Below are 25191 nucleotides of genomic sequence, written 5' to 3'. Positions count from 1 at the left end.
ACAACTTAGAGTTAACATACTGGAAAATGTCTTATTTATGTCATATCGTTGTCTGTGCCATGCTGTATGCTACATACAATTATGTACAAGGCATGATCCCCAGTGCAAAGTGGTGTTCATTTACAAGGATAAAATCTGGCAAGGAAGTTTGTCTAAAATACAAATGGTAGAGATACTGGAATTGGATACTGGAATTCTTTACTTAAACAGATATGTTACGTCTTCATTAGTTTTCAGGCATGATCAATTTCTGAGCAATCTCTTCATTATTTCCCTCCTTTTTTCCTTTTTATTTTTTTTTCCCTAGTTGTTACAGTAGTTTGTAGGAGGAGCTTGGTTTAGTTGCCTTATGCATCACATCAGAGAGAATATTGCATGTGCTTCATCACTGAAGCAAGACTAGGCTATTCTGCTGCTTTTTAACACGTCCAAAAAGAGTATGGGGCAATGGTAGCATTTAAGTGAACGGGGAAGCTGCACGAGCATAATGGTCAGATTTTGTTTTATCTGCTGTTTTAGTAACAGTTACCAAGAAGTTTTATCATTGCTGCAGCTCCCTTCTCTACAAAAAAAAATACACATAAACATTCCATGTACTGACTCCTCTGTTTTCCCAAAGCATTTTAAAGTTAGAGACATGAGGTTTCCCCAAAAAAATTTGCAACATGTTACTGAACAGCAGTTTTTCCTCATTAGTGTATAGAGTTTTCAGGAGCATTTTCTCTACCATATGGCATCTTTAAAGAGCTGCTGCCAACTGTGAAAATCTCCCAAACCCTTATGACCAGTAGCAGTATGTTTGGTTTCCTTAAAAAAATAAATTAATAATAACTTTAGTATTTGATTCTGATATGTTTAGCAGATTGTCTCTGTTTGTATGGTAGTAGCAGTAAAAGCATTGTACAAGTTTTTTTACCTTTAAAAAACACTGTCCCTATCCCACAAAAGAAGCAATAGCTGTAAATTTGCTAATAGTCTGCTATATGATGCAAGAACTTGCTCATTTTCTCTGAGATTTCTTGTGTCAAGAATAGTTTCTTGCCTGTGTAATTTTAAATAATAAATAGTCAAATATCTCCACGATGTACAAAATCCTTGTCTGTTACCAAACTTTGGATGTTGTTTATCTATTGTTCAGATGACCACCCGTGTTGATGGGCATTCCTGGGCTCTTTCTGCTATTGATGACTTTAAAGTTCAGAAGATTGTGACACCTCTCAATAAAGATATTGTTCCAATAACTGATTCCCCTGTTGTTGTGCAGCAACACATGCTGCCACCTAAGAAGTTTGTTCTGCTTTCAGCCCAGGTGAGTATTGCACTTCTTAATATAGGAAATCAAAAGAATAAGTATAAAGCTGAAAGACTGATGCAAATCTGGAAATGTTTATTCATAGTTTATTAATTTTGAATGAATTTTTAAGATTTTATTCTGAACATAAAAGGAAAAGAGAAATATTGCTGAAACTGTCAGTACATATTATAAATTGACTCAAAGCTGTTGAGACAGCTTCTCATGTACAGTGCATTAATCACTTCTGTTGGCCTGAGGAGACAGAACCCTTGTAGATACAGATCATGTGAAACATTCTTTTAACCTTGTTCAAATTCATGGTTGTATAAAATTGAAACAGAAATGGGCTGTCCAGAAAGTATGGTTTGAGTAAATATGGTTAGCAACTGAAATTTGAACAAAGAATTTGTCTTTGTTATAGAAGTCCAGAAGAATGTTTTTGATTGTTTTTATTTCTTTGTTTTTTAAAAATAAAGCTTAGGGTATTTACTGTCTTAACAAAAAAGGAATTGTAAAAGATGTTTAATAAACGATCAATATTTTGCAACCTTTAGATTCAACTTGCATTTGTTTAATGGTAGCTAGTCAGACCCTCTCCAGTTAGTGTGGATGCATGCAAAATAGCCTTACCATGCTTTTGGTCCTAATTTTTTTCCAGGCAATTCTGAAGATTTATGAGATACATAGAGCAAGTATATAAAGAGAATGAAAGGTTTATGTTTGTATTGTATGCTTCATATTAGGTTAAGAAGTGCAAAACTAACTCTGTTTCTGGAGGGTATATAGCCATTGCAGTATTTTTTTTGCCTTCTTGCTAGAGAATTTTCTGCATTTGAACAGGAACTAGGCTTTAGCTACCATTCATCTTACACTTTGATCCAATAGTGTAATCAAGGAAAACTTGGAGAGCAGTAAAGTTAAAGATTGCTGGGAAGTGTGTTGATATGACCAGTAAAGTAACCTTATTCTAACTTCATATTATTCTGGGTAATTTTTAGGGGAGCTTTATGTTTCATAAACTCAGACCTGTTGACCAGCTGCGGCATCTTCTTGTTAGCAATATAGGTGGAGATGGAGAAGAGATTGAAAGATTTTTCAAGTTGCATCAGGTAAGAATTTTTGACTTGTTATGAAATACAAGATTTATAATACCTATCTGGCATTAATGGAAATCTAATTGCTTTCTGAACGTCTGTTTTTGTTGTTACTACAAAATTCTAGTTAACTTTTCATTTATTGTTTCAAGTATTAGCTTTTCCTTCTATATTGACTGCATTGCATAAAACAAGATTGTATACTGAGATATAATTCACTGTTTATGATATCTAAAAATTGAAGTGTAGATCACTTTCCCTGAAATCCTTGTATGTGTCTGTAGAAATTTCATAGCTTTTACTCATAATTAGCTGACAGACATGGAGATTGTTTCCTACCAGTAACCATACAGAGCTTGCAAAAGCTGCATGTAACAGAAGTTTATCCTGCTACAGTGTGATGTCTCAATTTAACTCTCTTCCTTTCTATAATTGGAAAGAGCTGATTTCCTTGCCTTCTAGATAAAATGATGCAAAAAGTATTTCCTGTTTAGCTGTTGATCAATAGAACATCTTCATATTTCTTATCAACTTGACATAAGCTGCCACACTGACAGCATAATATGTTCTAGGAGGATCAGGCCTGTGCCACTTGCCTTATCTTGGCCTGTTCTAACGCTGCATGTGATAGAGAAGTATCTGCCTGGGCTACACGAGCATTCTTCAGGTAAGATTCAAATGATGTGTGTGTTGTTCTGAACAGTATGCTCAAGATCACTACATCCACTAAAGAATCATATGGTCTCTTTAACCTGCTGCCTGAGTAAACATTGTTTTAAAATGAGGATAGACTATTAAACTAGGTGGAATACACTTTTGCACTGTTTAAGTCTTGCCAGCAAAAGAATCTTCCTGTAGTTGGCACTTCTGGTTAGTTCCCCTCCTGGATGCTTTCATGTCATGTATTTCACGTGCAGAAGTTACTCAAAATGTAGTTTAATCCGCTTGAAGTTCACTTATCTGTACTTCAGAGTATCCTGGTTTGACGAAGCAGTGTGTAGAGAGAAATAATATATTTAATCATGCCAACTCAGATGGGAAAAAAAAAAAAAAGACAAATTTAGAATCCCCAAGCCATCATTCAAATTGGAGATAAAAGACAACATGCTTAAGATTAATTACAACATGAGAACTAATGTTCATTTTACCAGATAACTTATAAGGTAATTACTTTATGACTGCAGAATCAATAGGCAATCTTAGCAGATCAGGTAGGTGGTAGCATGATTATACTGTACAGAGAAAGAGAAAGTAGTTTGTAACTTAAAATTGAAGATGCTAAGGTGAATTATTTGTAATATAGTGTTTCTTATGCATCCTGGCACTTACTATGCAGTAAACTTAACAATTCTTATGTCTAGGTTATTTCAAGTAACGTTTTGAACTGTTTTATCAGTCTAGTTGTGGATCAGAGGTTATAGAGCTGATTGTCTTGTGGTAAATGTTCTCCCACTAGCAGCTAGGTATTTTTGTTCTTTGTGAGTTCTAATGATATGTATGACTTGTGTAGCTGTATTTCTTTCAGTATAGAATTGGGGAGGCTATTTGATCACTTCTTAAAGTATGTTACATCCTGGGAAACATACATGAAGTGTCCAAAAATTGGGATAGTATTGTTGTAGAATTAGTTCTTGTGGCTTTGAAGATGTGTAGGCAAGTTGATACTTCAGTTGCTTTGCCATAGCACAAAGTTTCAGGCGCTGAGAAAAGCCTTGGACTGTTGAGTGAGGCTTCCCTTTCATCTAAGGAGGTGTCATGAATACTTGCCTGACGGAAAATGGTTTGTAGCCTTTTAGGGCTCATGTAGCACTGTAGGAGAGAGACAGACAGAAATTACTTCTGGACTATAGGAAGATGAGCTTGGGCCATCTCAACTGTTTTCTTCCCATTTCCATGTATAGGGAAGCTTTAAAAAGAAACTATAGCATAAGCCTGTTTTGAGGAGTGGTAAATTCCTCTTTAACCTCTGATCATATCACCATAGAACTTAAAACATTCGTGAAGAATATGACTGTTGTTCATTTAACTTTGTAGTTACGTATGTTAATGCCTTTCATATAACATTTTTTCAGTTAGATTTCTTTTTATGTGCCAAAATGAGTATCTCACGGTTACAGACATTTCTGAAAACTTGTGCCGATATTCTGTTCTTCATTTTAAAAGAACCCCAAAATTGCGGTTAATTTTCCAAGATACGAAAATTAAATTGAGTATGTATAAAGTGTGAGGAATTTTTTTCTTTGCATATAAACTTTAGGTATGGTGGAGAGGCACAAATGAGATTTCCATCAGCTCTGCCTCCTCCAAGCAACGTTGGACCTATCTTAGGTTCTCCCATTTCTGCTGGTGAGTAGCAACCATTTCATGAATTTGGACAAGTTTTGTTTTTTTCTTTAAATATGTTGCGTTTTGTCTTCTTACAAGTATCTGTGTTCAAGATTACTTGCTTATTATGTGCCTGTATCAGAGTATCTTGCAGTGTCATTATAAATAAGTCATTTGTGTGATTTCTCCCTGTAAAAGCTCAAGCTTAAACACTTGGTTTCTGCACAGATCATCAGTGCCACATAAAAATGAGAATAGTACCTAGTCTTCCTTGAACGTCATACTTACTAGAGTCCCTTCCATATTATCTGTATCCACTTAGATTTTGTCCAGTCTTCTACAACTGCTTAAGGAAGTTGCCCGCTAGCATGTTAACTCATTTAATTCCAGATCATAAGAGTTGTGGTGTTTTCTTTTTAAAGCAATTAATGATATATTTGGAACTCTGATTAAACTACTGAATTTATTTATTTTATCAGGGATTACTTAGTTAATTTCCAAGATCCTTTAAGCTTATCTGACACGTGGCACTGAATTTTACATACCAGTTTTGGGAAAGAACTTGATTGCCTGGAATGCAAAGAAATTCAATTTTAGTACTGGTTTTGACCTACATCCAAATTCAAACATATTGGAGAGATGTGTGCTGTTTTAGATAAAGTTTTAGTTGATTCACTTACAGAATTCTTAACTATGATTGACATGCTAAGAATAGTGGCTATCTATAGCACATCAATGACATCACTTTCCAAGCCTGATAGTGTGGAATAATTGCAATGTGGGCAAGGCATAAGAATGTAAAATTAAATAGGACTTAAAGAAGAAAGCAGGTATGGAGAGGACAGGTGCTAGGAGCCAGAATGAGAGTGAAAGAAGGGTGTGGGGGAAATACTAGCAAGCTCTGTAATCACTGAAATATACTCTTATGGGAAGTAAATGTATTTTTCCCAAGTCTAATTGTTTGCTTGTTTGTTCTAATAATTGGCAGTCATATATGCCATTTTGAAATGTAGTGTCAAAGTGTGTTCTTTTATTTTGCTTCAGTGACAGGTCCATGTGGAAGACGGCACCATTCTTCTGCCACTGCTCACTCTATTTGTTCACAGGGTAGAGAACTGTAATGTGAAATTTAGATTCTGATATTGTGGATAACCCATGCGGTGGGTCAGAACAGTGCTGACAGTATTTTGAAAACACCTTGAAACTTTGCATGTGAAACTGCATTAAGATAATGTTAGTGTTACAAGGCCAGGCCTCTTGTGTTCTCCCTGTTGAAAGTCTAGTCAGACATTTGCATGCTACTTTTCTTGCAAGATTATGCTTTGCTTGGCACACAGGAGAATGTGCTTTCAGAACTGGGATTGGTCAGTGAAAGACTTGATCATTTGCACTTCAGTATGTTGCAAAGTTGAGAGAACTGTAGTGAATAAGGCAAGAAGGACTGATTCTTTGATACAAACCAGTTTTTAAGGTTGAGTTTTGTTGCCCTTTCCATGCTGTATCATCTTACATGCTGTTGGCACCTGGACATTTTTGTAGGCGACCACATGTGTTCATCACACTTTGTAGTCTTAAGTTAAGTACTAATTCGCAGAAGAGTTGAAAATCCTCAGCTGAAGTTGAGTCCAGGCTCACTTGGAGAAAAACAGACTGTTGTGGTTTAACCCAGACAGCAGCTAAACACCACACAGCTGTTCTCTCACCCTTCCCCCTCCCTCTCTGGGATGGGGGAGAGAAATGGGAAAGGGAAGCTTTTAGAGTTGAGATAAAGACAGTTTATTAAGACAGGAAAATAATAATAACAATAATAATGATAATAGTAGTACTAATAATAATGTGTACAAAACAGGTGATGCACAATGCAATTGCTCACCACCCACTGACCGATGCCCAGCCTAACCCTGAACAGCCGGTCCCCCCACCCTGGCTAGCCACCCCTGTATATTGTTCAGCATGACCCCAGATGGTATGGAATACCCTTTTGGCCAGCTTGAGTCAAGCTGTCCTGGGTCTGTCCTCTCCCAGCTCCTGCTGCACCCTCAGCCTGCCCACTGGCAGGACAGTGAGAAGCTGAGACATCCTTGGCTTGGTGTAAGCACTGCTCTGCAAAAATTAAAACATCAGCATGTTGTCAGCACTCTTCTCATCCTAATCCAAAACATAGCACCCTACCAGCTACTAGGAAGAAAATTAACTCTGTCCTAACTGAAACCAGGACACAGACTCAGGACATTTCAAACTGAGTGTTCCAATCAGTGTTGCTGTAGTGTGTGTCCAGCAGCAATACATAAGAAGTAAAACTTTTACTACTAATAATAGTTTGTTCCAGTTTCGTGTTTCAAAGTTAAAACTGGTATTCTTTGAAAATGCCTAACTGACCCAAAGTGAACGCTTAGAGAGTAGGTGGCTGTATCAGGAACAAGAGCTGTCAGAAAACAAGGAACAGGAAGAAGCATGTGGATAATCAGTGCAGGGAACTGATGGTGTGAAACACATAATACAAGAATGCTGAAAGCAAAAATGCTTAATAACTGCTGTTGAAAGAATCATATCTGTTTGGTTAATTTACAGAGTGTTGTGTTCAACAGAAATTAATGCAATTTTTTATTTACCTGTAATTAAAAGCTGTTGGAATGTGTAAAGGCTGTGTTTTCTAACTTTAAAGGACATGGTTTGACAACTTTGCTGCTTTTGCATAGGGTTTCTGTGGATTGTATTTTTCAAAACAAACAAAAATAATATTTTTCTTCGTTTCCTTTTTAGTTTCCCAGTTGGCTGTTGATACTCCATATCCTAATCCTAGCTTTTTGACAACACATGGGCAAGGTAACTACTCTTTCTCTGTTAGAGGAATGGAGGGTTTTTTTCAACTAGGCTTTTTCTTCTTTATTTTCATCCAAAATAAATGGAGTAATATTTGCCTACCTTTATCCTAGCTTTACAGTCTCCTGGTATGTCAACCCCCATGTTTCCTTCTGGGAATTCCATGTCTCACCCTGGTACATCTATTAGCGGTATGATGGGTCCGGAGATAGTATTTTCTGGAAGACACAATGGCATCTGCATATACTTTGCTCGGATTATAGGGTGAGGTGTTCATGTAAAAAATTTTCATCCAGATCTTTAGACCTTGAATCAAAAACATTCCTATTTCTTCAAGAAATTCTATGTAGAAAATGTGCAAACTTGTGATACTTGTGGCTTTTAACACAATTCTGGTTTATATTGCAGAAATATTTGGGATGGCAGTATAGTGGTGGAGCGAGTTTTCAAAAGTGGCAATCGAGAAGTTGTTGCAGTACGTAAAAGTTTGTTGTATTTTTAAAGGTTCCTTTCAGAATATCTCTGAAGCCCTTTATACATGTATTCCCAATTAAAAACTGATCAGGGAAAAAAAAAAAGCAAAAAACACAATTCTTATTGTAATGTGTTGGTTTTTTTTTATTATATTTAAGTGCTTAGCTATGAATTAATTGTAAGTTAAAATCTTTTTAAGTTACTATTTTGAATGTTATCTGTTATCAGTTGTCAATGGCCAGTTTCTTCTGTGTTTAGTGATTTCACTTCCATTGTTTCTGCATACCCCATCCAGACAACGCCTAAATATTAAATGATTTGGTAGATTAGAATAATCATTGCAGTTATATAAGTACCTAAGACAGTTTTCCAGCATCTTCCTCACTAATACCTTTGCATTTCACTTTTTGTTCATGACCAAAACAACAAAATGTTTTCTGACTCTGGATGTTAATATAATCCTGAACTGAATAATTTCAGCAATGCAAAATTAACTGCTACATAAACCTTGCTCCTCCCGTTACAAGGCAACTGGGAGACTCAGGAACACCCTGGCAGTTACACTTTGTCTTAGTGATGCTCAGTCATTGTGATTTGGAGTTGGAAATGGTAAAACACAGCTGATTTGGCTATCAGAGAGTCAAAGGAAGTAGTGTCTAATGTTGTATGTCTTAGGAGGACTACTTTCTTTTCACACTTTCCACCCCTCCCTAAGAAGCGTGGTATAACTGATGTGGTGTTATAGTGATAGCATTACTATTGTGGAGCTTATTTGTTGCACCCTCTTTGCATTTGTCTTTTTAGTGGCTTTAGCTTATAATTGTAAACTTCCAGAAAAATGTGTTGGAATGTCTAAGCCTTCTGTAATGAAAATTGCTGACTGTTGCAGGTAGAAAGCAGTGTTCCATCCCATGTGTTGGAATGCGTACTACAAGAACTCAAAGGTTTACAAGAATTTCTGGATAGAAATTCTCAGTTTGCTACAGTAGGAGCTCTTGGAAACCCAAGGTATTATTCTGTGTGTTACGCTATTCGTATTTAACATTCAGCTCTTGAAAATTAATCCATGCACATCTGTTTGTTGAGTTGAAGTCTATATGGTCTTCAGCTTCAACTATTCAGACGCTAAAAACAATGTGTTGGATTTCATCTTTAAATTATTCAGTATTTGTCATCAAATTAGCATCTCTCTATTTTGGAATTGCAGTTTCAGCACACCAGCTAATCTCCAACAGAGGCTCCTGGGTTTCATGAGGCCTGATGGTGGAAGCTCTCAGCAAGTGCAACAAGAACTCCAAAGGAAATATCATGGTATGCAACTACTTTTAAATTAGAAGCATAAGGGAATTGTGCATCTGGATGTTGAAGGGCTGTAGAACCTTTCCTATGAAGATAGGCTGAGAGAGTTTGGGTTGTTCAGCCTGGAGAAGAGAAAGCTCTGGAGGGACCTTGTTGCAGCCTTCTAGTACCTAAAAAGGGCCTAGAAGAAAGCTGGGGAGGGACTCTTTCTCAGGGAGTGGAGTGATAGGACAAGGGGGAATGGCTTTAAACTAAAAGAGGGCAGAGTTAGATTAGACATTAGGAAGAAATTATTTCTTTTGAAGGAAGTGATGCACAGGCTGCCCAGAGAAGCTGTGGATGCCCCATCCCTGGAAGTGTTCAAAGCCAGGCTGCATGGGGCTTTGGGCAACCTGGGATGATGGGAGGTGTCCCTGCCTATGTCAGGAGGGTTGGAGTTAGGAGTTGTTCTTTAAGGTCCTTTCCAAACCAAACCATTCTATGATCCAATGAAAAATAAAGACATAAATTGTTGCAATTATGTTCAACCCATGTAGTAAGTATGCCCATTATATTCTTTGAGTGAATATAATACATCTTGCTAGTTTTCAGTGTAGTCATTTCATTCAGACCTAAGCTTTAAAGACTGTACAGTGTTAACCAAAGATGTAATTATAATTGTTCTTTTTAAAAGCAAATGCAGGTAATTAACAAGAATAGAATATGTGTGGTTTTGTTTTTATTTACTTTATATTCATTAAAATACATATATAATAAATATTTATGAATAATCAAGGTAAAACTTGATACTGATTATGGAAATCCATATTGAAGCTCACATGAAGCCATACTTTTCAGAAAAGACTCCTAGTAGTTGGCAATAAATGTTAACAGATGGTATTTGTTTAAGGGAAATGTTAACAAGGCTCTTTCCTCCAAAGAGCTAAAAACTTAAAAGCATTAATCAAGAATGGAGGAGAAGAAAAATTGGAAATTTAAGAGACTGTTTCTGTAAAACCTCAAAAATCAACATACTAATTCAAAACATGTAAAACATAGTTACTTATTGACATTCTCTTGCTTTTTCAGCTGAGGCACAGTTAACTGAGAAAACTTCACTTCAAGGCATCCAGCAGCTTGTTCGCAAAACCTGTCAGGCACTGGCTTTATGGAAGTTGCTGTGTGAGCACCAATTTAATGTTGTTGTGGGTGAGCTTCAGAAGGTATGATCTGAATTATCCGACTTTAGTTCTTACATATTTAATAAGCCTGAATGTCTTTGCTATATTAATACTCCCAAAGGGGTATTACTTATTGTGGGGCAGATTATGAATTTTAAACTGCATATAGATTTTTATTCAGGTTGCAAGTGTTTATTTTTAAAAGACTTCCAGTAGTATTGATCTTATAACTGGATGTGTCACTAACAGTAGATTTAACTTTACTTTTATTAAGCGTGTTTTAAAAATTGGTATGCTGAAACTTTGACCACATTTTGTAAGATGTGTACTGAAAGGAGTAGACTAACGTTGCCCAGCCTAGAGGAAATTGTTTACTTCACTGTTATTAGAGTGTTTTTTTTTATGGTGGAAAGCAATAGTGCTGTAGAGACTTCAGACCCTGCACTTACAAGTGCAGACATCTAGAATGTGTCACAGAACAGCTGATTTTGGAAGGATCACTTGGAGATCATCTGGTCTGCCTCCTGCTGCTCAAAGGAGAGTCAACTCCTGTTTCTAGACATGGGCACGTGGCCCATGTCTAGTCAGGTCTTGACTAGACATCTCCAAGGACAGAAACTCCACAACCTTTCTTGACAACCTGTTCTAGTGTTCAGACACCCTAACAGTAAAATAACAATAACAAGAATAATATATCAAGGAGTTATTTCCTGTGTTTTAACTTCTGTCCATTTTATGTTGTCTTGTTACTGGGTACCACTGAGAAAAATCTGTTTCTGTCTTATTTACACCCTTCTACCAATTATTTACAAGTATTAGGAAGATTCCCCCTCCTCCCATCCCAAGCCTTCTTTTCTCCAGGCTAAACAAGTTCTTTCAGTCTTTCCTTGTTTGTAAGGAAGGAAACTTACAGAACTATGGGTACTACTACTCTGTACCCTCTGCTAGTCTTGGATTTGCATCTGTTAATTATATGAAAATTTGGCGTTCTGTTCTAGCACTTCACAGAAGAATTTATTATTTTAAAAGTTGTATTCTTTATCACTGAAAAGAACAATTTTAAAATGTTATAAATGCCCAAATGTTGAAGCTTTTCACATTGTCATCTTGGGAGTTAACATGATTTCTCACAAGCAGCTTTTCTCTTGAGATGGACAAGGAAAGGAGTTAACTAATTGTTTAACAAGTAAAACCTTCTTCTCTCCCTACAATAGTTTTAGAGTTTTTGTAATAGTATTTTATTTTAATCCAGTGGTCATCAATAGACTCTACTGTCAGCTAGCTCTATATGAGCAAATGTTCCTAATAATTTTAGAAAGATGAACAACTTTCCATGTAACTTAATATAAAAAAGCAGAAAGATGTTTTTTATAAAGCTTTATAAACTTCTAAAAAACATTATAAACTTTTTTAAAACTTCCTTCTCATTCTACATCTGTTGTTTTCATCTATGACCGAACTCAGATGGTTCCTGTTATTAAAAACCATGATGTATTCATTTTATAGCATTCTGACAGTGCCCTGTGAAGTACAGGAAAAACTGCTTATTCCTTTCTCACAGAGAACTGAAACAGAAGTGACACACAGTGTAGGTAACAGGAAGATGTATAGAGTTTTCACTGTCCTTTGGCATTTGAGAATCTAGTCCTTGTCACTGATAGTGCTTTCCTCTCTAATACTTTCCATTTTGCTAAATAAGATGTATATATGTGCTGCCTATACTTCAGTCCTTGGAGGTTTGCATGTGTTTATTTTCTGGAAGCAGTTAACTTTGCTGTAACGTTTTGTGTCCAAAACATTGTGCCCAAAGAAGGGCAACAAAACTGGTGAAGGCAAAGCTTGACAAGAAGTTTTATGAGGAGTGGCTGAGTGAGCTGGGGTTTTTTAGCTTAGAGAAAAGAAGGCTCAGGAGAGGCCTTACTGTACTTTATAATTACCTGAAAGCGGTTGTAGTGAGGTGGGACTCAAGCATTTCTCCCAAACACCAAGTGAAAACATGAGGGGAAATGGCCACAAGTGGTGCCAGGGGAGATTTAGGTTGGATACTAATTATTATTTCTTTACTGAAAGAGTTGTGGGGCATTGGGATACGCTGCTTAGGTAGTGGTTGAGTCACCATCCCTGGAGGTCATCAGGAAACACGTAGATGTAGAACTTAGTAGCTTGATTTAGTGGTGGACTACTAGGCTAGAGGTTGGACTAGATGATCTTAGAGGTCTTTCCCAACCTGAATGATTCAATAATTCTATGATTTTTACTTTCAGTAAAAACTTTGAGCTAATAAAATTCTGTCTGTCTTCAGGAACTTCAAGAACATCTAAAGATTACTGCTTTCAAAGACTTGGTAATTAGAGACAGAGAGTTGACTGGAGCACTCATCGCTTCTCTTATAAACTGTTATATCAGAGATAATGCTGCTGTGGATGGCATCAGTGCCCATCTGCAAGATATCTGTCCTCTTCTGTATAGCACTGATGATGCTGTCTGTTCCAAGGTAAGTTCACTTCCAGATTTTATAGCACCAAAACACAGCATTAGAGTGTATTAGAGTGCAAATGCACCATGGGATCAAGTGCATCTTCAGCATGTTGGCTGACAACACCAAGCTGTGTGATCACTGTGTGGTCAACATGCTGAAGGGAAAGTATGCCATCTGGAGGGACCTTGATAGTCTTGAGAAATAGGTCCCTGCAAACCTTATGAAGTTCAACACATCTAAGTACAAGGCCCTGAATATGGGTTGAGGCATTATGGCTATTATCAGCTGACAAGAGGAGGTTTTTTTTGAGATGATGATTCTATTGTTTCAGCTGTGAAGCTTGACATAATAACCCGCTACCTCACTTGATTTGAATAATTTTCATTTTCCCATCATTTATCTGTAGGCAAATGAATTGCTTCAGCGATCTCGACAGGCTCAAAACAAACTGGAAAAAGAGAAGATGCTAAGAGAGTCACTGAAAGAGTACCAAAAGATTAGCAATCAAGTAGACCTTGCTAATGTTTGTGCGCAATACAGGCAAGGTAAGAGAAATCACTGATCTATTTCTGGTAAGCAGTTTCTGTTATATCATTTTGTGGCATCCTTCTGTTTTGTTTTGTTTTCTGACTTCTAACTGATCTTACAGTGATGTTTTGCCATAAACAGTTTCATAATAACTCTCACAATAAACATGTATCAACTTGTACTTGTTTAAAGCCTTTCTAGATTTCACCAGAAAACAAAAATAAACACTTCTGTATAAAAGTATTCCTATCCACTTCCTCTATTCCACTTTCAATTTGTTCAATGCAGGTAGTAAAAATGTTTCTAGCAAAGTTGTTGGACTGAATGTAAACATAGGGTAAATGATAGTATTTTGCAGGGTGAGTCTTTATACAAAACGAGCTCTTTGAAAGATGGTTCTTAGTCATACCTTGTGTAGCAGAAGCTAGTACATAATTTAAATGTAGATATAACTGTCGTAACAGTCAAGATTTCAGCCTTTGTTATACAAATATGTAATTTCAAACTTAGATATAATCCCAAAGGAATAGGTATTAAACTTTATAAGATACATACCAGAGGCAATAGGGTTTATTTTTTCTTGCTTGATAAAATGAGTAGTATTTGTTGTCACTTAAAATTTGTCATAAATTTGATACAACAATGAACAATGTTATTTGTGGGTTTTGTTTGTTTGTTTTTAATTTTTATTTATTTATAGTGCGTTTCTATGAGGGAGTAGTAGAACTGTCTCTTACTGCTGCTGAGAAGAAAGACCCCCAAGGTCTTGGCCTTCATTTCTATAAAAATGGAGAACCAGAAGAGGATGTTGTTGGACTCCAAGCTTTTCAAGAGAGGCAAGTTTTCATTATATGTTGTTAGCTTTATGTGGGGTACTTGATTTCAAGTGCCTGGAAAAGTAGCCTTTTGGGGAAGATGTGGAGGGTAATGACAAACAAGCATTTTAAAATAACAGACACAATGTAGAGGGTTTTGCCCAATGTACTTTCCTAGAATATAATTAATATGGCACCAACTTAATATGGAACAGAGGGTGAACTGAAATACACAGAAAATACTGTGATCTGGACAATACAGAATTATTTGTTGGAAAGATAACTGAATGAACTAGATTGCTTAAACTAGCTGATAATGCTACCTGACCTTTTTTAATTTTAGCTTTTAGTTTTAGTAATTATGGCTACTAAGGTATAAAATAAAAAAGAAGTAGAACTTCATAGATAGTTACAATGAAAATTATTAGGCTTTTTTGTTTTGCTCTATTTACAGACTTAACAGCTACAAGTGTATCACTGACACCCTTCAGGAGTTAGTGAATCAAAGTAAAGCTGCTCCCCAGTCTCCCAGCGTACCCAAAAAGCCAGGTCCTCCAGTGCTGTCGTCTGACCCCAACATGCTAAGCAATGAAGAAGCAGGACACCATGTAAGAAATCTGACTACACTCGGTGATTACACTCAGAAAAGTGTGATTAGAAGTGGTGTAGAATTTAAAAAATAAATAAATAAATAAATAAGGACATTTGGAAAAGATTAGCAAAACAGATAAAAGTTAAGCTTTGTCATGAATTGGCTTCTTTGTGGTATGTTAATAAAAACGATGACATACCACAGGAAACTAAATAACTAAAGATTGTCATGTACATATTCAGTACTTTATGTATTGTAACCTCTTCTGTATTAATGGTTTTGGTCTTTCTTTCCCCTTAGTTTGAACAAATGCTAAAGCTAGCTCAACGTTCAACGGATGAACTGTTTAGTATTGCACTTTACAACTGGTTGATACAAGTTGATTTGGCTGACAAACTATTACAGGTGAGCTCATCTGTATTGAAGGACATAATTTTTTGGAGGGTTCCACTGGACTAGAAGAGTTAATTGTAATAATGCTGATGTTTTAAAAGAGAGGAGAGAGCAGGCCTATAATTGTTGTCTTTTTGACCTTTGTAGGTGACTGCCCCCTTTTTGGAACCCTACCTTGTGCGGATGACCAAAATTGACCAAAACAAAGTCCGTTATATGGATTTACTATGGAGATACTTTGAAAAGAACAGAAATTTCAGTAATGCAGCCCGAGTCTTGGCTAAATTGGCTGACCTACATAGGTATGGATTATATGTGACTTTAAAAAAAAAATCTTAATGCATAGATATTTTAAGAAAAGGCCAATGCCCAAGGCATTTGCTGAAGGAAAAAAAAAGAAAAGTGAATGAATGGAATATGTTAGTTTTCAATACGAGGCATTCTTGAAAAAAAAATGAAATGTGTATTTTATGTATTATGCATTAGCTTGCAACATAATTCCTGTTGTAAGTACAGTTTATGAAGTGGTCATTTCTGATACAGAACTTTATAATGTGTTTGCGTAACTGTAGAGCAGCTGATTGAGAAGTGTACTGTAATGTGCATGCACAAAGAAGGGGTTACATAGTTTGGCTATAATGTTTCACATGACTTAATAAAATTCAGGAGAAGATACTAGCTAATTTCCAGGGTCTAGTTAGAGTATGACGAACTCTTACATATATATAATTATACTTGATATGTAATTATACTTGATACCCATTTTACACGTTAAATATTTGTTTTGCAGCACAGAAATTTCTCTACAGCAGCGTCTTGAATACATTGCACGTGCTATTTTGAGTGCCAAAAGTTCCACTACCATATCTTCTATAGCTGCAGATGGTGAATTCCTACATGAACTTGAAGAAAAAATGGAAGTAAGAAAAAGTACTTATTTAAGCTACATTGTGTCTGTATTACTGCACTTGGTTCACACATTGCACATGGCATTTTTATTACAAAATCTGTAGAAACAGTTTTCACTATTTTAAGTTATGCAGTTGATGCTCTGGGATGTAAGGCAGTAATGCATCTACATTTAAATAAGGTAATGCTAATACTGGGTGTACTCCTAAGATTTGATTAAATTAATCCAAGCTTGAAATTGTTTTTACCCAAGGTTGCAAGGATTCAGCTTCAAATACAAGAAACATTACAACGGCAATATTCCCATCATTCTTCAGTGCAAGATGCAGTCTCCCAGCTTGATGCTGAGCTGATGGATATAACCAAGGTGGTTAGAAATTTCTCTGTATTAAATGTCAATTTATTACATTTGGGGATTAAGGGGGCATGCACTACAAAGAATGATCTGATGTTGACTATAAAAACTGATAGACTGTTTAGCATTCCTGGTCTCAGAGTGTTTATGTTAGCCTAGACTGTCTTCTTCTGTGCTTTGATATTCGTTCAGTCTTCAGTACTTTGATTTCTTCCTTGTGTTGATCTTCTTTCTTAAGTTTCTTAGATTTCTTGATTTATTGGAGCGTCATGTTAGAAAATTATCAGCATTAATTATAGCCTCATACAAAAAAATGGGGATTATATTTAAGAAGTTAAACTAAATATATTAAATAAAAATCATTTTCATGTAGTATTTGACAACAGCTACTTGCAGTGCACCATTTATAGTCTGATATTTACTGTGTAAAGTAAAGAAAAATTGATTTTAAAAATCTATTCTTCATTCTATTTGAAATGCCAAACCTGGTCATTTTTCTTTCAGCTATATGGAGAATTTGCTGACCCTTTCAAGCTCTCAGAGTGTAAGCTTGCAATTATACACTGTGCAGGTCATTCTGATCCTATCTTGGTGCAAACTCTCTGGCAAGAAATCATTGAGAAAGGTAGGTTTAAATGGACTAAGATTGGTTCAAACTAGAAGTGTAGGGAAACTGTATAATTAAAGCTTTTATGTGTTGCTACTGGTAATGGTGTTCAGGTGTGGTGCATCTTTTCTGGAATATTCTGTAACATATTTGATAGATTTAATTGATGAGCAATTCGTTAAAGTTTATAGCTTTGGTTTGTTTGCCTAAAGGAGAAAGTCTATCCTGACAATGACTAAAGAGTCTTAAAGGAGTTCAGGGCTTTTATATCACTGACAGCAGCGGAAGCTTAAGGATTTTTGCCCATTTCTAGAGAAGCAGAGTACTGGGCACATCTAAACAAGTCTAGCTACTCAGTTGTGATAATTTGTCTCAACCTTTATCATGAGCGTGCAGTTCACTCTCCTGTTTTTTTTATTCTGTTTTGTGCTCAAGGTTGCCAGTGTGCAAACAACACTGGCAGTGATTTGAGAAAAAAAAATAAATTGTAGGTTTGGGTTTTGTTTAGTTTTTGGTGATGGTATTTTACTGTGTTTTTTTTTGTAGATTTTTTTTAGTAGACTTACTTGCATGCAACTTCAAGGAAGCAAAAATCTGCAAATATACATGTATGTGCATGCTTACTAGAAAGGGTTGTATTTTCACTTTGATCTGTTGACTTAGTGCTGACATACATAGCATATGATTTTTAAGGTGTTAGTAGTAAATTTAAGTATCTCAGTGTAGTTGTGTGTAAATTTGGAACTTTTTTTCTGAAGTTGCTTTTTAAATGATTTTTTTTTCTCTTTCAGAGTTGAGCGATAGTGTGTCTCTGAGCCCTGCTGACAGAATGCAAGCGCTTAGTCTAAAGATGGTATTGCTTGGAAAAATATATGCTGGCACACCTCGTTACTTTCCTTTAGGCAAGTAGTTTAGCTTGCATAGTCAATAAATACACGCATTATTTGACTGCATCTCGCATTTCTTTCCAGCATCTTTAAAAAGGTTCTAACCTACGAAATGTCTGTCTCTTTAAAAAAACTTATAAAAGGAAAAAAAAAATGATAATTTTATCTCCTCCAATGCATGTGATACTACATAATTGCTGTAGTTTCTTGTGAAATTTTTCATTATAACTGGACCAACGTATTACTTCAGCCACCAGTAGTAATGGAGTTGATCTTGTGGTATACCTGGGTGGTGCTTTTCCTTTTTGTCCAAGAAATTAGTAACAAAAGCATTGTTCGTGTAACTTGCTCACTGACTTTGACAAGGGACTTAGGAGAGGAAAGCAGAAGCAGAAATAAAATTAATAATTGCCTCAGATCTTGTAAATGTGTTATAATTGTGTGTTTACAAAATCATTATGGCTTTTACAGATGCAGTTCCTAGAATTTATCTAGGGATTTAGCCAGAATATACAGATCCACCTTGAATTGAAAGTAAATGAAGCCTAAAAGGCAGCAACAGTTGCTTTTGGGTAGCTGTGCAAATCACAAAGTAGTTAAGTTTGTATTGAAGTACAAAGTAAAAATACAGTTTTACGCATGTAATAAGATTATAGGAAACACATTTATCCGTTGTCTATTAAAGCATCTACTGCTGCCTACAGGGGCACATTCAAAAACAGAATTCAGTAGTTCTCTGTATCCTTTTGGACCTTCTGCTTTGGAGATGCTCAAACATTCTGACAACATGGTATTATGTAAAAATCTGGAAACTATTTTCTAAAAGAACATTGGTCCTGCAATAATACTAAAATATTGTTATTGACACATGATGAAGATGCTGTAGTGTTGCAGGTAGAGCTGGTTAGTCTAGCAAATGAAACGATACTGTGTTTTGTGCTGAAACAAAAGTTGGTGTACTTTTCTTAACAGAGTTCCATAGTGGAACTGTAATAAGGTGTCTGCATAATCCCTGTCATGCATTGCTGATAGCTTAATACCTTCTTTGGAGATAGTTACATTTAGCATATCCTTTCCCTTGTGCAGCCTGGGAGAAACTGTTGCATCTGCTTCACAAGTGAAAAGTGCCAACAAAGGTGTAGAAGACAGAAAATCAAATTTAGAGCTAATAATTAGAGCTAATAAATCACTTTCAAATGACCTTCTTTGCTAGACTGCTACATAAGTTGGAATCTAAACATCGCATTTTGTTTTTCCTCCAGATTTTTTAGTGCAGTTTCTAGAGCAACAGGTCTGTGCTTTGAACTGGGATGTAGGTTTTGTAACATATACCATGCAAGAAATTGGAGTGCCATTGCCAAGGCTGCTTGAAGTATATGACCAGTTGTTTAAAGCACGGGTAAGGAAAATAGCCACACACAGAACAAAAAGAAAAAAAAAAGGGGGGGGGAGGAGGGAGGGAGAGAATTGTTTTCAACTACTATCAGAATTTTTGGCAGGAAAGGTAAATAATTGTAAAGTTGGGATATATCTAAGTATCAACTTCATAGCTTTTTTTACTCAAAGACTTTTAGTGCTTTTTTTTTTTCTGTTGATTTTATTCACTTGAATTCTAAAGTGTGAGGAAAATTGTTTAGATCTTGTTAACCTTTTTACCTCACCTAAAGCTGATTTTGTATTAAGTAGGATTAGTATTGTTATATTGCAGAAGGAACATCACATTTTGAATATGTTGATTTTATTGCTTTCCTATTGATTCAAATTTGCTATATTAATGTCATCAATATAATCAATTCGACAGGCATAAATAATAGTTAATCTTTGGTTATGCAATTGGCATAAATAATATTTGTAGCTCTGGCATTGTAGAACAGGTTTTCTGAATTAAAACAACATCAACTTGGTTCATTTAATCCAGATCCCTCACAGTGTAAGGAATGCAGAACTTCCTAAAATCTGTTACTTTACAGACTTAAGTAAAGGAAAACTGAGTTAATCTCATGTATCCTTTACTACTAAAACCTCATAATAGTACTCAAAATATGGATCTAATATATATAAGATAGAATGCCTGCTTCTTTTACATTATTGTTGCAACTACCAAAGCTGGCAATTTGTGCACATCTGTTGATTCCTCTTCCCCCCCCCCCGCCTGTTTTTTTTAATTTTTCATTAATATGTATCTTAATATTTTGGAATTTATTTTTTAGGACCCATATTGGAATAGGATGAAAAAGCCTTTACACCTTTTGGAGTGTATTCACGTATTATTGTCAGGATATGTACAAGATCCAAGCAGAGTACTTATGAGGTAAGTGGGGCAGCTACATCCTAAGGAAGTAAAATGTACAAAATATCCTAAAGCAGTGCACTTGAGCTGTTCTCAATGTTATTTTTTTTTTGAGGGGGTTGGGAAGGGGTAAAGAAACAAATAGCATTTGTTTCCGGGTAGTAATTACTGAGGTTCCTGATTTTAAACTAACCAGTAAAAACTAAGGTTTCTCCCTATGAACTGCCTATGAACTTTTTCAGTTTTTTTCACTGAAAATTTGGGAGAAAAATACGGGATTATTTTGTGATTTTTTCAGGAATATATTTTAAGAAGTAGTATAGACAAATTTGAGGGAATCTGGAAAAAGTGGGGAAAAGCGAGAATCAAGTCTTTTTTTTGTGAATGAGACAGTGAAATGTTTCATGAAGAAAGGCTAGAAGCAGAAAGGTTTCTGAATTGTAGAAAAGAAAAGATAAATACATGTATAAATCTTCACAAATTGTTCTTAAGAGTTCGGTGATTAATCACTCTCTAAGACCAAAACTCAGCTTAATCCAGAACAAGAAATAAATTAATTTGATATTAGTAAAAAAAACGTTAGCTAAAAGAATTGTTATATACTTGAAAAACTTGTCTGTATATTATGGAATCTCTAGTGTTGGCAATTTTCATGAATAGACTATATAAACTTCAGTCAGATCTACACTGTCTCAGAAACAAGCAGCAGAACTAGGCAATGTCTTCATGTCTCTTCCAACATAATTACAGCAATTTATGGTTAGAAAATATACATGCAAATATCCTCTCTTCAAATACATGGTTTACTTCTGTCTTCCTTTTTTGGTTTTATGGTAAGCCAATTTAAGTATTCTAGCTTATTAGAACCGTAAGTGAATATTGTCTAATTTTAGTATCTAAATTAACGTTAATTTCTGTGGATACTAGGCATTAAAATCAAAATAAATTAATATTAACTTAGGGATTAAAAATAGTGATTTGGTATTAAAGTTACCGTATAAATTAATAATGCGTACATCTGTCTGTATTTATATCTAAGTATTTGAATATTTGTCAAGTAAATAATTCACTTTGTTATTAACTGTATCATGTTTTATCATATGTAATATCAGGTAAATTATAATGATTCATTTATTTTCCCATTACACCTCACTCACAAGCATTAGATTTAAAAATATTTTTTTTCTAATAAATAGTTAAATACTTAAAAGTAGCCGACATATCTTGCAGATACATTATTGCATTAAAACCCAAGGCTTGCTCACTTTCTATTTCAGATAAATGCTAATATATAGAAACATATAAAGGTACTTGTTGTTATTCAATGTTTTATTCTGTTTTCTTTAAAGGCGACGATTCACAAATGTTTGCTTGGATGCTGTTAGTTGCTACCTGGTTGAACTTCAGTCTATGAGCCCGACGCTAACAGTGCAGACTACCATTGGGAATTTTAAATCACTACAGGCTAAATTAGAGCGGCTTCACTGATTGACTAAAGTAATAAAAAAAAAATTAGCTCAGATAAAATGAACTATAAAATAAAAGTTCAGATGTCTGCACTGAATCTCTGGAAGAAAAAACAGAAAGAAATGTTGAGAAAGTTGCATCTCCTGCTGCAATTATCGATTGTGTGGTCTGTATTCCTGCTCATCTAAAGGTATCTACAAATTGTAGGATGTAAATGTGACAGATTGAGTTTCTTTTACTACTACCACTGTTTTTAATGATAGAATGCTCTTTTTGATACTGTTCAAATAAAGAACATTTTATGGTCTTTCCCTTCATAATTAAAAATATTTGGTAAATATTTTCCTTTTTCTTTACTTAACATAAAGGAATGGAGAAAAATAAGTGTTAGAATCTACTTTATTATCTGTTTCACAAGTATCAAAACAAGACATGACAACTGTGGAAGGCAAGATGATGATAAAAGCACATGTTGGAAGAGTCATACTGTAAATATGGTCATATCAGGGAGTAGTGATGCAACCATAACTCCAGCTGTGTCATATTGACAGGTTTCAGTAACAATGAGAATTGTTTCATAACTGTCACTTTCACTATGACCTATAAATAGTATGTTTGGAATGAAACTGCAGCAATTAGCAACCTAATTTATACTGAAAGAACAGTATTAAAAGCCCCTCAAATTATTTTCCCTATTCCATTTTAATAAATTGGTTGTATCTGTTACAGTCAAATAAAGAAGTCAAGAAGTGACTTCTGTCTACTTTCTATACTTGCATACAAGCCCTAAGTTGTGTATATTACTTAAAATGAGCAGTAGTTGTGCCTTATCCTGCCTACATGCTTCCCAATGTTTAAAATCTCATTCTACAACTACACGTATGTTTTGTCTCTCTTTTACTGCCATGCACTGTATATAGATGTCCAGTGCCATAAACTGTGTATGCCATACACAAGAAAGTAGTGGTTTACACTGGAATCTAGTCTTCCTCAAATAAATTTTTTCATGCAAGTAAGTCATCAGGGAGTCTGGAGAGATTTTTCTTTGGGAAAAGAATCAAATACATGTATATTTGTACATGCATACACAGCAGGTTACCATAATTTTTCCAGGAAAATTACTAGTTGATACATGTAAGTGTTTCAAAAAAAAAAAAGTATGGATTAGGGCATTTATTCACATGCAAGTTAACTACTTATGACCTTTACTACCAGACCTGATTATGATGCCCTAAAGTTTTGTTTAAAGTGCAGTTGTTAAATTTCTTTCCCTGTCAACTGCCAGCTATGTTCTGGTGGTTTTCTGTCAGAGATTACATGCAGGAAAATACTATGTAAATTAGAGTAATTCTGTTTTTTACCTCTTGTTAGATCAAAATAAAGCTGAAATCTTAATATTGGCTTTTCTGTCAGCATTGAAATTCACTAGTGAAGTATTCAAAGAGAGGAACTACATTCTGTCCTGGGAAAAAAGGCATCTTTCCATATGAAACAGATGATATAGATGTTAGAAAATATTTTTTGCAGGTAGCTATGTTTCACACCAAGCAAATCTTATATCCTTACCTTGATCTAGTAATTGTAGTTCTGCTCATATCCCATAAAATTGACGTTCAACAACCTCATGAAGTTCAACAAAGGCAAGTGCAGGGTCCCACACCAAGGGAAGAATAACTCCAAGCACCAGTGCAGGCTGGGATCTGACGAAAAGCTGCTGGAAAGCAGCTCTGAGAAGCAGTGCAGCTTCTGCTGAACAAGTTAACCATGAGCCAGCCATGTGTCCTTATGGCCAAGAAGGCCAATGGTATCCTAGGCTGCATTCAGAAGCATTGCCAGCAGGCTGGGGGAGTAATTTTCCCCTCTACTCAGCCCTGTTGAGGCCACATCTAAAGTATTGTGTCCAATTCTGGGCTCCCCAGTACAAGAGGGACATGGACCTTCCGACGTCCAGTGAAGGGCTACTAAGATGAGTAGGGGACTGGACCATCCCTCATATGAGGAGAGGTTGAGGCTCTTTAGCTTGGAGAAAAAACTGAGGGGAGTTTTCATAAATGCATGTACATGTAAATACACAAAGGTAGAGTGTGTTCTAGTCAGATTCCAGGGGCTAAAGCTGGTTCAGCCCAGCAAGGATCAGACCAGAGCTCTACACGTATATAACAAGAAAGCTTTATTATGAGCTATTTACATACATACCAACCCCAGGGTGATGACAAGGGTGCTGACAAGCGTGGTGCTGTCCCCAGTGATACTTAGCCAGGTCGTGATCAGCATCCCATCAGTGTGGTAGGTGTCAAAGTCTTGCGGTTGTCCCCACAGAGGCAATATTGACCTCGGTTGATGTTCCTGCCCCACCGATGCAGAGCAACTTGCTCTGTTACAAGTTTTGCCCCTGCACGCTCCTGAACCTGGGGCAGCACACAATTAATGGTCCCAGGTTCAGGGGAGCAGTCAGCAACCCTTGATAGGCTGCTGAGATCCCACACAGCCACATGGCCTGCATGGATTGTCTCATGCCAGGTAACTTGTGGCCTGGTGCTGTATCACTGAGCAAGCAATATGCATCATTGCGAGGTCAGAGATTGACCTTGCTCGTCTTACAGCAGTGCCTGTTTCACACTGGACCAACCTTAACAGTTCTTAAACCTAATGCAGGGTGTCAAGGGGACGGGGCCAGACTCTGCTAGCGCCCAGTGAGAGGATGAGGGACAACAGGCACAAACTGAAGCACAGGAGGTTCCAGCTGAATACGAGAGGGCATTTCTTCACTGTGAGGGTGACAGAGCACTGGGACTGGTTGACCAGAGAGGTTGTGGAGTCTCCTTCTCTGGAGATACACAAAACATGCCTGGATGCCATCCTGCACAATGCGCTCCAGGTGATCCTGCTTGGCAGAGGGTTGGACTGGATCATCTCCAGAGTCCCTTCCAACCTCACCTCTTCTGTGATTCTTGATGGAGTTGGGGCGGTTAAGGGATGGTGAAAAGGGACTTGCTCTGAAGTGTTTTGAGGCACACGAGCCAGGCTGGGCAGGTGGACGATTTAAGGGAATCCAATACATTTCCCCAAGGTGACAAAACACGAAGTACAGGGGTTCTAATTCTTTATGTTGTATTTCACCTAGATTCCCATACTTGATCGGGACCACTGGCTTGGCAAAGTGCCACCTCACTGCCGCCCCGAGCCGTCGCCACGTGTGCAACGCGACTCCGGTCTCCCCCCAACCGGGGCTGAGGCGCCACGGCCAGCTTTCTGTAGCCGCCGGACATTTCTCCGCCACGGAGCCCCAGCCAACGAAGGAGAGGAGCAGGCAGCCGCCATGTCGGCAGCCGGGGCGGTGCTGCCCGCTGGGCGGGCGCGGGCTCGGGCTCGGCCCCGCGCCTGCGCCCTGCGCTGTCCC

General features: G+C 36.6%; 1 protein-coding gene across 1 annotated transcript in view; it reads left to right on the top strand.

Moving 5' to 3' along the window:
- NUP155 (nucleoporin 155) overlaps nt 1-21869 on the top strand; it is a 29118-nt gene extending 7249 nt beyond the window's left edge. Inside the window, exons 13-35 of the mRNA XM_032206253.1 lie at nt 1139-1309; nt 2293-2403; nt 2961-3055; nt 4646-4734; nt 7477-7539; nt 7650-7800; nt 7945-8011; nt 8900-9018; nt 9218-9321; nt 10378-10511; nt 12772-12963; nt 13355-13493; nt 14177-14312; nt 14746-14899; nt 15184-15288; nt 15424-15578; nt 16067-16196; nt 16439-16552; nt 17045-17165; nt 17939-18049; nt 19297-19433; nt 20245-20345; nt 21674-21869. Of these exons, the coding sequence (XP_032062144.1) occupies nt 1139-1309; nt 2293-2403; nt 2961-3055; nt 4646-4734; nt 7477-7539; nt 7650-7800; nt 7945-8011; nt 8900-9018; nt 9218-9321; nt 10378-10511; nt 12772-12963; nt 13355-13493; nt 14177-14312; nt 14746-14899; nt 15184-15288; nt 15424-15578; nt 16067-16196; nt 16439-16552; nt 17045-17165; nt 17939-18049; nt 19297-19433; nt 20245-20345; nt 21674-21812 (2838 nt within the window). The 3' untranslated portion in view covers nt 21813-21869. The remainder of the gene's footprint in view (nt 1-1138; nt 1310-2292; nt 2404-2960; nt 3056-4645; nt 4735-7476; nt 7540-7649; nt 7801-7944; nt 8012-8899; nt 9019-9217; nt 9322-10377; nt 10512-12771; nt 12964-13354; nt 13494-14176; nt 14313-14745; nt 14900-15183; nt 15289-15423; nt 15579-16066; nt 16197-16438; nt 16553-17044; nt 17166-17938; nt 18050-19296; nt 19434-20244; nt 20346-21673) is intronic.
- Nucleotides 21870-25191: the final 3322 nt, after the last annotated feature.

This window comes from Aythya fuligula, chromosome Z, assembly GCF_009819795.1.
Source record: "Aythya fuligula isolate bAytFul2 chromosome Z, bAytFul2.pri, whole genome shotgun sequence".
Taxonomy (NCBI): domain Eukaryota; kingdom Metazoa; phylum Chordata; class Aves; order Anseriformes; family Anatidae; genus Aythya; species Aythya fuligula.
This window is presented reverse-complemented; position numbering and strand designations above follow the sequence as displayed.